General features: G+C 36.6%; 3 protein-coding genes across 6 annotated transcripts; 2 read left to right on the top strand and 1 right to left on the bottom strand.

Annotated features, from left to right (window-relative positions):
* The first annotated feature begins 341 nt into the window (after window positions 1–341).
* Window positions 342–4086, top strand: LOC142549656 (heptahelical transmembrane protein 4-like). Of its 4 annotated transcripts, XM_075658715.1 has the most exons (4): window positions 349–627; window positions 809–1071; window positions 2521–2833; window positions 3190–4078. In XM_075658715.1, the coding sequence occupies exons 2-4, from the start codon at window positions 812–814 to the stop codon at window positions 3841–3843; spliced, it is 1227 nt and encodes a 408-aa protein (XP_075514830.1). In that variant the 5' UTR covers window positions 349–627; window positions 809–811; the 3' UTR covers window positions 3844–4078. The 4 variants fall into 4 exon arrangements, with proteins under 4 accessions (XP_075514831.1, XP_075514830.1, XP_075514832.1 ...); XM_075658716.1 differs by lacking the exon at window positions 2521–2833 and having other exon boundaries at window positions 342–627; window positions 3195–4085; XM_075658717.1 differs by lacking the exons at window positions 349–627; window positions 2521–2833 and having other exon boundaries at window positions 875–1071; window positions 3190–4086.
* Window positions 4087–7914: 3828 nt separating this feature from the next.
* Window positions 7915–9964, top strand: LOC142549655 (galactomannan galactosyltransferase 1-like). Its single transcript, XM_075658714.1, has one exon. The coding sequence runs from the start codon at window positions 8348–8350 to the stop codon at window positions 9719–9721; it is 1374 nt and encodes a 457-aa protein (XP_075514829.1). The 5' UTR covers window positions 7915–8347; the 3' UTR covers window positions 9722–9964.
* Window positions 9965–10146: 182 nt separating this feature from the next.
* Window positions 10147–12986, bottom strand: LOC142549654 (uncharacterized). The gene is given in 3 exon segments (XM_075658713.1): window positions 10147–11103; window positions 12167–12310; window positions 12312–12986. Coding segments are annotated over 3 exon segments (1398 nt in total). The 5' UTR covers window positions 12911–12986; the 3' UTR covers window positions 10147–10448.
* Window positions 12987–14868: the final 1882 nt, after the last annotated feature.

Here is a 14868-nt window from a genome sequence, read left to right as displayed (position 1 = left end):
TTACTAAAAATTTGAAAATCTTCCTTATTTTTTTTTTAATTGAGTTTGAAATTTAACACAACTGGTGTTCCAAATCTGGGAATATTGTGTCAGATGGCCACTTCGAGCCTTTTTTAGAACCTTGTTTGGACCAATTGAGAGAATAATTCTTGCCACAAAAGAAAACACTCGGTGAATCCTGTTCTTAAAGAACGAGAAGATTACAGTTCCAAGTCATGCATAAATCATAGCGCCAAATTCGTAAATTGCAAAAAAAAGAAAAGAAAAAGAAAAATGGTTTAACTCAACATCTCCGCATCGACCCAAGACATCTCTTTTTTCTTCGTCTTCCATCTTTTCAATCGATGAGTTGTCTAATTTTTTCTTGACTATGAAAGAAAGAAAAAGAAATACAGCAATAAGCAATATTGTCCTCTAGATTTCCTCTTGTTACACATTAATGACGGCTTAAGTAGGCCCTGATCTACATCTCTCCCTTGTTTTGTTGGCTCATAAATGGCCTCCAATTCTTGTTAGATCCGCTGAGAAGACCGAGAAATGTTATTATAAATTTATATGGCTTTTTCTGCATTTCAATAATCACATTTCTTGGTCGTTTCCCTGCGGCGGAGTGCTTGTTCTGTTCAGGTATTTCTCTGTCACTGCATTTTGTATACACATTATGGGCAAACGCATGCATGAAAAAAGGGGCGAATTTCTTGACTGCCCATCTGGAGTTAAGATTTAAAAATCATTTCTTGGTGTAAAATTTATGGTGATTTTGTGACTTTATGATTACATTGTGTATGATGATTGGTGGGCTAATCAGAGAATGGATAAGAACCGAAGTGATCGTGAATTGAAATCTTGCTGTGAATCAAATGATAATGAGATTATTTCTTCTTTATCAAAAGAAGGGAAAGGAAAAAGATTGTGGAAGAAAGTGAAGTACCAGTTGGTGGAGTACCATTCTTTGCCTGGGTATTTGAAAGACAACGAGTATATTCTGGGCCATTACAGGTCCGAATGGCCATTGAAGCAGGCATTACTCAGTGTTTTTACCATTCACAATGAGACCCTCAACGTTTGGACGTAAGCATTTCTTTTGTGCTTTTGATCACATTCACTAATAATCTTTGTTCCCGTGGAAAAGCGTGACTTTGTTTTGTGATTTGGTGATTTTGATTGCGTAAAGATGCAATTTTTGTTGACATTTCGAATTTTATCTCTCTTTTTTCGCCTAACACGTAATAAGATTGGGACGCACTCCAGGTTATTTGGACTCAAGGAAAAAGTTTTGGAGTTTATGACTATCGACACTCAGTTTTCTTCTTTCTCCTGCTTTTTTTCATACCGTACGCTTGATTATGGCCATTTTACAGCTGTGAAGAAGTGGTGAGAGAGTGACAGGGTAGGTATATTATTGTAGTTATTTGGAAAATTGCTCGGAAATAAGTATGAGAGGATGTAACAACTGGTCACAAATGACCACACAAGATCCCATATCCTCCAGCAGCCAATAAAGCTTAGTTTGGGAGTTGGGATTTGGAAACGAAATGAATGGAAAGGAATTTTAACAACTTCGATTGTTCAGGAGATTTTAATGGAAGGAAAAGAAAGGAAAACATATTATGGATTTAGAGTAAAATTTGGATTATGATACTTTTTTCTTCTAAATTGGGGCAACTGAAGGTGAAATAGTTGTCATGATTGTGTGGTTGTGACTTGTGAGTATTTTCACCAATGGGTGAAGTAAACAAAAGTTCTGGAATTGTTGAGAGTTTGGGGATAGCTCAAAGATGACACAGTATTTAAGTGCCATAAGTCTTGGTGTGACCACAATTTATTTTCCTACACAATTCAATGATCCTTCAAGAACTAACGCCGTTGGTGTGACCACGTGCACTTCAATGCTAGACTTGTTGGGTTTTCATGTTATAGTCTCGACCTCGAGTACTGGAGCATGACTGTTTTTTCTGTTTTTTCCCTTTTTCCAAAAAAAAAAAAAAAAAACTAACACTTAGTTAGGAAACTAATTATGCATGGTTTGATGCACCCTGTTTGAGATCAAGAATTTGAGTTTCAACTTGATAAGCAATAGCTGTTAAATTGTTCATTCGCATGGTTCATCTGAAAAATATGTGCTGACAAATAGGATTTGAGAGAGAGCAACGGTGACTAAGAATACAAGGTGAGTTCTAAAGGATTAGTGGCGTATTTAGGGTGTAATAAGTGGTAGACCTGCTATACAGGTTACTTGATCTGTGGCCATTGTTTTCTATCAAGTACTGATTAAGGATTAACTCTAACTTAAAAAGTTAAAGCATAAAAAATTTGCACGAGTTTGATTAAATATTGTAAAAATCATAAGCAAAAGATACATCACCCTATCGGAAGTCAGTGCGTTGAATTTCTACACATCTGTTTCTCATGCAATGGCGATTTTCACAATGATCATTATATATATATATATATATATATCTTATCTTCTTGGTTTTTTTATATATATTGAACTTCGCAACCATGATTCATCATCTGCAGGCACTTGATAGGGTTCTTCTTATTCCTTTCCCTGACCATTTATACTGTTATGATGGTTCCAAAAGTTGTGGACCGACATCACTTACCCAACGTGCTAAAAAAAGCTGATTTTCACCAATTACAAATGGAGCTTACAACTTGTATCCAATACTTGCCACACATGTCTGATTTTCAAAAAATTCGAAAGGGGTTGAAAACTTCCTTGCATACCATGGACTTGATTCCATCCTTGACTGATTGGCATATCATGGAACTTCTCAGCAACTGTTTACCAGAACTTTCCCACAGTAACCACACCGATACTTGTGTTCTGGTATTTCTCAGTTCCTTCATCCAATTCATTGTTCTCCATCAGATGGTTTACTCTTTCTCCATTTGTTGTTTTGGAGAAATAGGGTGGGAATATTTGAAATCAATGTTTACAATTTCCTAGGTTCAAGTTCAAAAGACCAGAAGTTAATATCCCTGTCCTACATTAGTTTGTGTCAAGGATTTGGTTATAGTTTTATATGAATATAGTACGAATTTCTTTGATTTGGATTAAACGTTTAATACTAAGTAGTTATTTGAAGCCATCACGCAAGGTCTCACTTGTTTGGCAATAAAATTATTCTTACCCTATAATTCGAAAAAACGTAAAAACATGTTAAATCACTCAATCTTTTGCAGAGTAGCATGAAGGATGACGTGGCAAACATAGTAGCACCATTGATGTCAAGGCCTATCACTCGGTGGCCGTTCTTCGCCTTCATGTGTGGCGCAATGTTTTGCTTGTTAGCAAGCAGTGCATGCCACTTGCTCTGTTGTCACTCGGAACGCTTATCCTACATCATGCTTAGATTTGATTATGCAGGAATATCCGCCCTAATATCAACCTCCTTTTACCCCCTTGTCTATTATTCATTCATGTGCTATCCTCTCTTCTGCAACCTGTATATAGGATTTATCACAGTTCTGGGTATCGGTACAATATTGGTATCCCTTCTTCCGATTTTCCAAAGCCTTGAGTACCGTAACTTTCGAACCATGCTGTTCGTTGGAATGAGTTTATCAGGTGCAGCACCTATTCTACACAAGCTCATTTTGTTCTGGAACCAGCCTGAGGCAGTCCATACAACAATCTATGAAGTCTTGATGGGCACATTCTATGGGATTGGAGCGCTCATCTATGCAACGAGAGTGCCAGAGAGATGGATGCCTGGAAAATTTGATATTGCTGGGCACAGTCACCAACTTTTCCATATAATGGTTGTAGCTGGAGCTTATACACATTATCGTGCTGGGCTCGTTTATCTCAGATGGCGTGATCTTGAAGGATGCTGAGGCTTCGTTCCGTTTGCATTTTCCCAATGCTGTATTATTTTGTGTTATCTAAGGCAAATTCTGGAAATGAGTTTGTTAGTTCAACTTCGTGTGTGTTTATCAGAGCATATGACAGAATTAGACCATGAAACAGAAACACAAGTGGTACCATAGGAAAGTTCAATTCTTTTAAAAATAAAATTGTTGGTATATTGAGTGCTAACTTCCAATTCTTAGACTGTCATGTGGTGGAGTAATGTTTTTTAGCATCAAAATGCAACAAAAGTTTTAAAAAAATTCGTTTTAACGTTCAAAATGTTTCTTCGGTGTCATATGATCTAGAATTATCACATGGTGTTTAGTTTAATTTATCTTTGCGTTTTAAAATGCTTGCACCAAACTAGTGTGAAATTAACGGATATAGCATTTTTTGTATATCCCGACTAACGATCTACTTGAATAAACGCTTTTTCGATTTTCTGAATTAGGTCTATGATTGGAATATGAATTCCTTGTCTAATTTACACTAGAAAATTAAACAAGATTTTTCAGTGAGATTCGATATCCGGAATTCAAGACCATTGGTGGAGTCGTGACGATGACACTGTGGTTATGCGGCGGTGCTGAGGCAGTCTTGGTCGTAATCCTTTGGTGGGCAAGGTCGTGGTCGAGAATTGTTATGAGAGAGACAAATATTTTATTATTGATTGTGTATTATTGTGTCTTGTAATCAACTATTGATTACATATACTAATAATACCAAAGTTTGTATCTCAATCTTTCTATGACATTAGAAATTTGATTGAGTTACTATGGTGCAATCAACTAAAATTCATACCTAGATAAGTATTTATTTTTCAACTTTAAAAATACATGATATAATAATTAAATAATAATTATTTAATTAATTATATCAATTATTTAATTATTAATTCTAGACATACCTAGAATATTTCTTGGATATTTGATTTACTGAGAATTCTACAAGTCAGCGTTTGATTAAATTTTCATCGTTTAGGAATTAAACAATTTAAGAATGTGGATTGTTATAATCCCGATCGCCGATATACTATCGTCGATATAATAAAGATACAAATATCATTCGTATAGTGAAAAGTGAAATCACAATTTTTCACTGTTCATTTTCGACAGACGTCTATTTTGTGAACATTTTCACTAAATTTGACAGTTCTGCACTCCTCACAAAATTAGCGATCAAGCTAACTTCAAATATTAGAATCTATTTATAAACTTCTTTATAAGCAATACGTTTGATCTCCATCAAATTAGTAAATTACAGTCGTTATCTCAATAGGAATACAAAATCCAATACTAGGTAATTCGAAACAACACGTGTTTCTAAGATGGACTTACCCTAATTAGCTTCATTACGTGTATCAACCCTTTGATCTCAAGAACGTCAGGACTCAAGTTTGATTGCGCCCATCAAATCATGGTAAGATCGTCTATTAGCCTCGTCTTCTGATCATCTTGGTATAACTAATAATGCCTGCAAAAATCAATATGTTATGGTTAGGAAAAAGATAAGAAAGTGAAATGAGATTTGTATTAAAAGTAGATGTATGTATGAATCACGAGATACAAAAGAATGACAGCATAGCAGAACCCAATCATGTGATATACATAATAATTTAACAAATTTTGGCAGTGAAGAATGAGTGAGACCTTGGCAAGTGCAATTGAACATCCTCGCCACCAAATTCCTCGAATTCCCCCTGTTGCATAATATGTTTTGATTTATTAAAAGAAAAACTAAATTTACATTATTCGAATTTTTTTAAAAAAATCTGCTTAATGCATCCAGATATTATTTATAATAGTTTTTATTTGTATATTTAATGAAGTTGCATAGATAAAAATCTTAAATATATTTTAGTACGTGTACTGTATATTCTAAATATATTACTACTCCATTCATTCACCTAAAATAAAAATAAAAATCGCTCGAGCTCGAAATTGTCACTTGTGATGTACACGTCACATTTAATTGGTAAGAGCATGGAGATGTTCGTTCCCTAGGCTTTCCAAGTGATTATCACTTATCGAGTGAAATAGTTCGCAGTTATGATTGTACAATACTAGTCCTTAGACCTGGACAACATGGAGCTTCTACATATCATATCTTCACTTTGAGTCGTTTATCGACTCCACGAGGACCACTAGGTGACAAGGTTGAATGTAATTCAGAAATATGTAAGAGCTAATATATTGTAGCCGGAGATTCACAACTCATCTGCGGATGTGAATATATTATGTTATCTGATGAGTTAATAATCCATGGAATCTCTGGTCAGAGTACGACATATGATTTAGGGAATACAGTTCTCTAATTGAGCTCAAGATTTGCATCACTTGCGTTGGCGTGTGCGAGGAAGAGCCTCTTGACCAATCTTTCTTACACATTCACAAAGTGCAACTCAATATAAGCTCACCAATGCTATAATTATTTTCCTATGTGAGACATTTCTCACTTACCATCCACCCTTGCTTTTCCAATTTTTTATTCAAAAAGAACAAAGCCCAATAGGCCAAATGCTCTAAGTCCAACAAATATTAAGTAATACAGACAATAATATAATAATGTAGGATCCAATTATTTACCGTTTTATAAAAAGTTATAGATAATAGTAAAACTCAAATATTTTAAATCATACAATAATTCAAACTTCATGTTTCGATTATTATTCTAATTACTATAAAATTAAATTTAATATGTATAATTATTAGTTTGTGGCGATACCATTTTAATCTAAATTTTTTTCCCCGACCTAATGGGTTAGTTCGACGTCAAAGCATTTTCTTACCAATAAAGTTAAAAAATTAATAAAATAACAACTAATTTCAAAATCCACTCTTTGTCTATTTTTTATTTGATTTTGTACAATCACAAAATTTCAAAAAAAAAAAAAAAAAACAAAAACTCCGTCTCTTTTCTTTAGTCATGGTGCATAAATATTTTCAATAGAGTCACTTGGCTAGCTATTTTGTACGGGCGAATATTTCTAAAAAATATATAATTGATGAATAATTTATCGGAAATTTCTACTTGCAAATCATTAATATATCGGAAATTTCTGCGTGCTTAAGTAGATTATTATACAATACAACATACGTTGAAGGTCATTTTTGTTAGCACATCTGATATGTAAGATACATATTTTATCTTGATCATAAAACTGTTATTTTTTACTTTAAATTAATTATATTTTTTTGTTATAAAAAATATAATATATTTAATTAACTTGTCAAAATTTGGGTTTTGATCAATTAAGTTTTCAAAGATTGATTTTTGTATATTAATATCTAATATGACGGTTCATTTTTCGATTTCTTGAATTTATTAATTAAGAATTGGTGATATTTAATAACTATTTTGATCATCAGACTTGGTTTATCTAAAATAATCCTTTTAGTATTTGTTATTTATAAATTTAAAAAAAGGAAAATTCTTTTTTCCATATAAAAATTACAAATTCTACAATAAATGAATTACTACATCTAAATTTCTATATTTCGAAATCTACTTACTTAAAAACTAGTAATTTTTTTTTTCACTTTTACGGAGGACAAATGCATATATTTTTTTAACTTATTCCAAGATTCTTTTAATATTTATTATTATTTCAAATGTTTAAATATATCAAATTCTAGACTTTTTTTTATCAAGTTAGTAGAAAATTTTATGTGAAAACATAATATTTTAATACACATGCATTGCATTGTTAGGTTATAAAAAATTTATATGAACATAGAAAATTAGTAAACTATTAATTAGAAGTTTTGAGTAAAGACATGAAACGAGTTTTTTTTTTTAAAAAGATTTAGATTAGGAAAAAAAACTTTCATCTTATAAATAAGTCAAAAACTTGTGTGAGACGGTCTCACATGTCGTATTTTGTGAGACATATATTTTATTTGAGTCATCCATAAAAAATATTACTTTTTATGCTAATAGTATTACTTTTTATTGTGAATATCGATAAGTTTGATCCGTCTCACAGATAAAGATTCGTGAAACTATCTCACAAGCTACGTACTCAGTAAATAATTGAGTGGTTTTTATATCTATGCAGTATCCGAAGAAGCAGGAACAAATTGGCTCTGCTTTATTTCCTTCCTGCCGATCAAAGCTTGAGGTGCCGGTGCAAAATGTCCATCAGCACACTGAAATCTGAATTCCAGTACTTCGTAATGCACTAAGCAACAACTGCCATTAAAGAACCTTCAATGACCAGCTTTCTATCCCCAAGTTCCTTTCGTCACTCGCATGAAAATACCGCTTGTTTCAACACCCATTCAGCTGTTTTGGAACTATTCGTGACTATATACACAGATATACACAGGCTCCGACAAATCTTTAGAAGAATACAGGGGATGGTGACGCATTGATTCAGAATTCAAGGTGGTGGCAAGATGAGTTTCATCACTAACAGACGAAATTCACCGCGACGACGCGTGTTTGGGAGGATTGGGCTACAAATTAAGTGGGTTTTCCTGGTTTATAATGGTGTCCTCGGAGGTCTCCCAGCTCCATAATTTCTACATGGCCAAGTATAATGCTCGGAGCAGGGCGGTTTCGTTTCTTTACGATACCTTTCTCATGGTTGGCGCTTCTATGGTGGCTTTCTTGACCATCTGGGCATTGTGGTCTTTCTTCAGCCCGAATGCGAAGCAGACTCCGGCTTTCTCTGCTGAGTTAGACGGTTCACACACCTCCACCACTGCCCCTTCAGTGAGCTGCGTCGATTATGTTTCAGGGCCTAACCTCCGCCATGATCCGCCGGATCAGAACTTCTACGATGATTCTACACTAAGCTATACGATAGACTCTCCGCCGGTGAAGAACTGGGATGAGAAGAGAATAGAGTGGCTGAAGCAGCATCCCACGTTTGCCGCCGGAGTGGAGAACCGGATTCTGATGGTGACCGGATCACAAGCGACTCCGTGTAAGAATCCTATCGGCGATTATTTACTCCTGAAATTCTTCAAGAACAAGGTGGATTACTGCAGGCGCCACGGCATCGACATTTTCTATAACAACGTGCTGCTCCAGCAGAAAATGTTCTCTTTCTGGGCCAAAACCCCCACCATCAAAGCAGTAATGCTCGCCCATCCCCAAGCCGAATGGATCTGGTGGGTCGATTCCGATGCCGCGATAACAGACATGGACTTCAAACTCCCATTAGAAAGATACAAGAACCATAACTTCGTCCTCCACGGCTGGCTCAGTTTAATCTACGAGACGAAGAGCTGGACAAGCATCAACGCTGGCGTGTTTCTCATCAGAAATTGCCAATGGTCGATGGATTTCATGGATGTCTGGGCCAGCATGGGACCACAATCACCTGAATACGATAAATGGGGCGAAACCCTGAGCACCCTTTTCAAAGACAAGATTTTTCGAGAATCCGATGATCAATCCGGCTTAGTTTACTTACTCTTGAAAGAAAAAGAGAAATGGGGAGACAAAATCTACGTCGAGGATGAATATTACTTCGAAGGGTATTGGATGGAGATTATGGGCACATTTGAGAACATCACAGAAAAGTATAAACAAATTGAGAAGGAGACGCCATTGTTGAGGAGGAGACACGCAGAGAAAGTGGGCGAAGTTTATGCTACTGTGTGGGAGGAGCATCTAAAGGGAGCTGGTTATGGGAGAGGAAGCTGGAGAAGGCCGTTTATCACTCATTTCACAGGGTGTCAGCCGTGCAGTGGGAATCTCAACCAGATGTATTCTGCGCAGACTTGCGTGGATGCAATGCAGAAAGCTATGTTGTTTGCAGATAATCAGGTGCTGAGGAATTATGGGTTCGTGCATGTGGATTTATTGGATCCCTCGGCGGTGAATCCTCTGCCATTTGATTACCCGGCTTGAGCTAGTGTTAATCTGGCTGGAAAATCTACCAGTTCAGAATGAACTACCGCAAACCTCGCTGTGTCCTCTTTATTTAATTTTTTTTTCCCCATACTAAACCTCTCATTATTGGAACCTTTGGTGCTCGACTGTATTAAGTATTGCATGATTGGAAGATACACAAAGTTGAGATGCACTTTTTCATCGGAGTACCCAACCAAACGTTTGACGGTTTGAGTCAGTGATGGTGTTCCCTATTGTGAATGTGGGGGGTGGCCACCCGTGGGCCTGGGGGGAATATAAAATTTAAAATATCATCGTCATTCACGTGAATATCAGATTCATATTATCCACTCGCACTTCCGCAGACCATGGCGCTTTCCAGATCCCCTAAAAGGCACTGTATTTTGAAACATAAACCGAATATAAGCGGGAGCAGAATCCACTTAAACTTCTCTTTCATCGCCCTTCGCTGCCAGCTCAAAACCAAGAATCTTAAGGATACATACAATTTGATACAGTTGGAACAATCACAAAAACCAGAAAATTGAAGAGAAAAATCTAGGGACAACTATCCTGGCACCGAAGTATTCAAATCTTTGAGCACCTTAATTTACAAAACTCAATCACATTGCTTTAATTCAAACTACATAATCATTTCAGAATGGCGACGTGAATGTCCTGGGCCAAATTACGATGTCGGGTTAGAATATACCAGCAATTGTCAGTTCCGCGCCTATTACAGTTACTATGAAATCATAGCATTGGCTTCTTTGTCATCTCCCTCTGCTGCTGGCACCTCACTGAACATGTATTGACTTTGATATTCCATTAAGTATTGTGTCGACCTCTTTACATCAAAAAATAGCTCATAAACTCTGCTAATGTCTTCAATTCCCACAAGCTTTCCCTTCCGTTTTTGGCAGGCCAAAGCCGCAGACGTGATCAGGTTTATGGCATATCTCAAAGAAGTATTCTCTCCAATTTTCGTCAACAATACCTTAGCATCTTCAGATATTTCTACATCTTCCTCTTGGCATCGGATGTCCAAGATTTTTCGAATATCATCTGGTGTATACGGTTGTGTAGAGATGATTAACAGACGATCAAGAAAATCAATTGGAATACCATGTGGGGATCTGTATTTTGTGCCTCGAATAGAAGTAATTCCTCTGTTGGTGGCAACAACCACTATAGGTGCCATATCATTCTCCAATGCACGGTTCAAGAAAGAAAAGCACTCAATGTCAAGCATGTGAACTTCGTCGATAAAAAGTACACCTGGTACGATTTCCGCTTTTCCTTCCTCCCTCCACTCAGCAACCTTTGTATCGATTTGTTCCCTAACTTCAGCACGGATTTCACCGGTATCACCAGTGAACAAAGCTAAAAATCCCTGTGTTCTGAATTACGAGAGGACTGTCAGTAGAGATGCAGAGCAAGAGAGGACCATTATTTTTAAAACTAGACAACAAACTTAATTCTAGCAGAAAGTTTTTGAAAATGTATCACTCATAGACTTCACTACGCATTTCTAGTTACTTTTAACAAGCTGTCTGGTACAATCAGATGTTAACCCAAGAAATCAGGCAAAAAACAGTTGTGGTACTGATGCCAAAACGTAGATTAATGAAGACTTCACAATCGCAAACAATGTATTCTGCTCGTCCATACGGATATGCCATAAAGTAGCACACGAATTGGGCAAAACCAAGAGCAAATTTCTGACCCGACACAGCTTGAATTTTCACTAAATACTAGTAATGATATATTATCTGCTAAAAAGCCATGTATTTTCTATTTGTTATACTCCATTACATTTGTTGAAAGGATATGTATGGCTAAACTAGTTTGGTGAGTGTAACAAGTAAATTCATACAATTTATTTAACTTAAATTCAGCATTTAGCTCAGATATGAAGCTAGAACAATTGCACTAAGATATTTCTCAGGGTCCAGTGTATTCTTTTCACAGCCATACTTTGGTGGCTCGAACACAAAGCCAATTTACACACTAGAACTAGGGCTGTAAACGATTCGAAGCAGTTCACAAGCTTTTCAATATGGCTCGATAAATATTTGATTTGTAGTTGAAATTATCAAACTCCAACCGAAATTATTTTGTTTCATGGTGAATTTGATATTTTATTACATAATGTATAATATATTTACATATTAAATATATATACACTTCAAGTTTTCAAACGTTCATTCTCAAAGTGAATGATCGAACAATAATTTGAATAGCTAGCGAATAAGTTCGAACATTTCCAGCTGATCTTGAGCAAACAAACTTGATCTCGAATATACTTAATTCGAACGAATTCGAGCCTTAGTAAATTTGACTTCATTCAGTTTGTTTACTCAGCTAGAAACAATTTATATAGAGGGAAAACATATCAACCAAGCAAGGCAATTAGCCAGTAACTTCACCAACTTAAACACATAAATATTTGTTTTTCAGTACCTGCTGTTGATAACATCTATCTCGTGAAGGGTAACGCAATGCACGACCTCCTTCCTCTTTTGCAGCTCCCCGTCCGGGCACTGCAAGAACTTGGTCTGCGCCCCCATGGCATCATAATCCCGAGAACTCGAGAAAGATCTACCCCGTGATTTTCCCAGATGCCTTGTCAATGGCAATCACGTCCCCACTCTCCACTTTCTCCTTCCCCAACGCCTCAATCATCTTCACCCCTAAATCATACACTGTCTCCATCTCTGTCGTCTTTAGAGTCAGCTTCCCGGTCTTCGAAGCGGCCCCCGCCACCGCAGGCCGGTCAATCTGTACCTCCACCACTTCACCTTCAATCACCTCAGTTTCCTCCTTAATTCTAACCCCGATAGCCTTCCTGAAGGCCTGCATCAACGCCTCAGTTTTCGACATCTCGAGGGAAAACAACTCACTTCCAGCAAGCATAGCAAAAGGGGTTTCTTGGCCGAGGGATTTGGCCATGCCCATAGCGATAGCAGTCTTCCCGGTGCCGGGATGACCAGCTAGGAGGACCGCTCGTCCGGCAATTTTTCCTTCTTGCACCATCTTAACGATTACTCCGGCAGCTTTCCGGGCGGAGGTCTGGCCGACTATACCCTCGGAGGAATAGCGTGGTTCAAGGGCGGAGTCGAGGCCCAGGCCCCGGATATGGGAATGAGCTCCGATTCTTTCAATTCGGGTCAAATCTCGCATCTCGGAAAGCTTGATTTCCGCCATGTCGAAAAACCCGAACGTAAATGAGGACAATATACGAACCGGAGGAGCAGAAGATATGAGACTGGGGTTTAGGGTTTTGGTCTTCCACACACCAATATGTAGAAGCCCAATTGGCACACTACAAAGACCATTAAAATCTAGTCCAAACCAAACAACTTAGGATCCACCATATATAAACCTAAATGGCTTATTCAAAGCCCATTAATCAACTTATCCCAAACAGCTTTTGACACACCATGATCTACGAGCCCAACTGGCCCATTACTTAAATGTCTGGTTATTATTATTATTATTATTTAATTCAGATTGTGATGTTTATTTTATAATCCCAAAACAAAAGCAATCATATGTCACATTCTCATATACAATCTCTTCACTTTCATTTCCTTTCAATTTTTATATATTTCAACATATTTTGTATTTTTAGATTCAACTTTTTTTTAAAATCTATTTTGTTTTAAAATTTTTTATTTAATTATGATGTGTACAAAATTAAATACAATATGAGATTTAATAAATGATTTTTTCAAACTCTGAAAATTTAATCATAATATATTATATTAAATTCGAAATTTATTTTGAAAACCCATTCTCGAGTTCTCAAAAACCGCTAGGCTTTCTAGGTATTATTAAATAATTACGATTCCCTGTAGGTTCTGCTTGCAAAATAAGTACTGAGTATATTTAAACTTGCGCACTTTTCATACTTTATTTATAATTTCATTCAACCATTGATTAAAATAAAATAAAAAAAGATACGTACCCTCCTGAATCTGCATGTCAACTTTCAATTGATTCTTGAAATTTATATTGCAAATTTATTATTAAGTCAAGTAATTCTGAATTCTCCGGTTCAGTTCATCCTGTCATGATCTTAGGTACTACGTAGTTGTAATAACCCATTATTGTTTCAAATATGTCGAACACGAACATCATATATTTAGACCGATAATCGTATAATCTCGTTAATACAATTCGAGTTTTCTTTCCACAAGGAGATCTCTCCCAATCAGGGGCGGAGACACATGCTTGTTTATCCGGGTTGGCCCAATTTTTTTTTAAAAATGTATATATAAATTTTGTATAATTTTAGAATAATATGATATTAGCCTGGGTAGATCAATTTAAAATATTAAAATATTCTAGAGTTTAAAATTCCAGCTAGGGCAGAACCATATTTCTGGCTCCGCCACTGCTCCCAGATATTTGCATACTATAAACCGAATATCGTGTAATTTGTATTATAAATTCATTCACCGGTAATTACTGCCAAAATTCTTAAATAAACCGCAAACGTTTCCATTCTTATTTCATTCATTCATATAATATTGCTGATTAAGCATGCACAGAAAATAACACATTACGCCTCCAGAATGGATCAAAGTCGTCTGTATTTAACATCCATCTCAAAATCATGATCACCACTCGCAATCTTACTTCTTCTAGGAGCCGCACAGCTTCTACTCCTTGGATACGCCCCCTTCGGTTGCACCTCGTAGACGCCGAATTCACAGCACTTGTTTTCATCAATCCGACTTATCGTGACCGACTGGCTGCGAGGCACAGGCGCTCTGGCCATTGGACTAGGCCTTCTCGAGCACTCGTCTGAATTGGTACTGTAACTCGAATTCGAGGAGGCGAGGCTTACGCTTCTGGGCAAGCTCCCGAGTTGAGGTGTCGGGCAGCTCATGCCGCTGCCATAGAACACATGCATGCCGCTGGTGGACATGTTTTGGACGTACAAATCACGGGCTTTGGCCAGAATCTTGATTGGCCCTTTCATGAATCGAACCAATAAGTTTTGTTTGCGAATCTTTACGCCCATAATTCTTTCTTCCTTTGGATTAAGTACTAAGATTAGTTTGAAGTGAATGATCGAAACCAGAGGAGGAGATGGTTTTTATATGTGTTATGGGAATTTGTTCGTTGGATTATAATATTCATACTATATTATATAA

This window comes from Primulina tabacum, chromosome 6 (genome assembly GCF_025594145.1).
Source record: "Primulina tabacum isolate GXHZ01 chromosome 6, ASM2559414v2, whole genome shotgun sequence".
In the NCBI taxonomy this organism is placed as follows: domain Eukaryota; kingdom Viridiplantae; phylum Streptophyta; class Magnoliopsida; order Lamiales; family Gesneriaceae; genus Primulina; species Primulina tabacum.
This window is presented reverse-complemented; position numbering and strand designations above follow the sequence as displayed.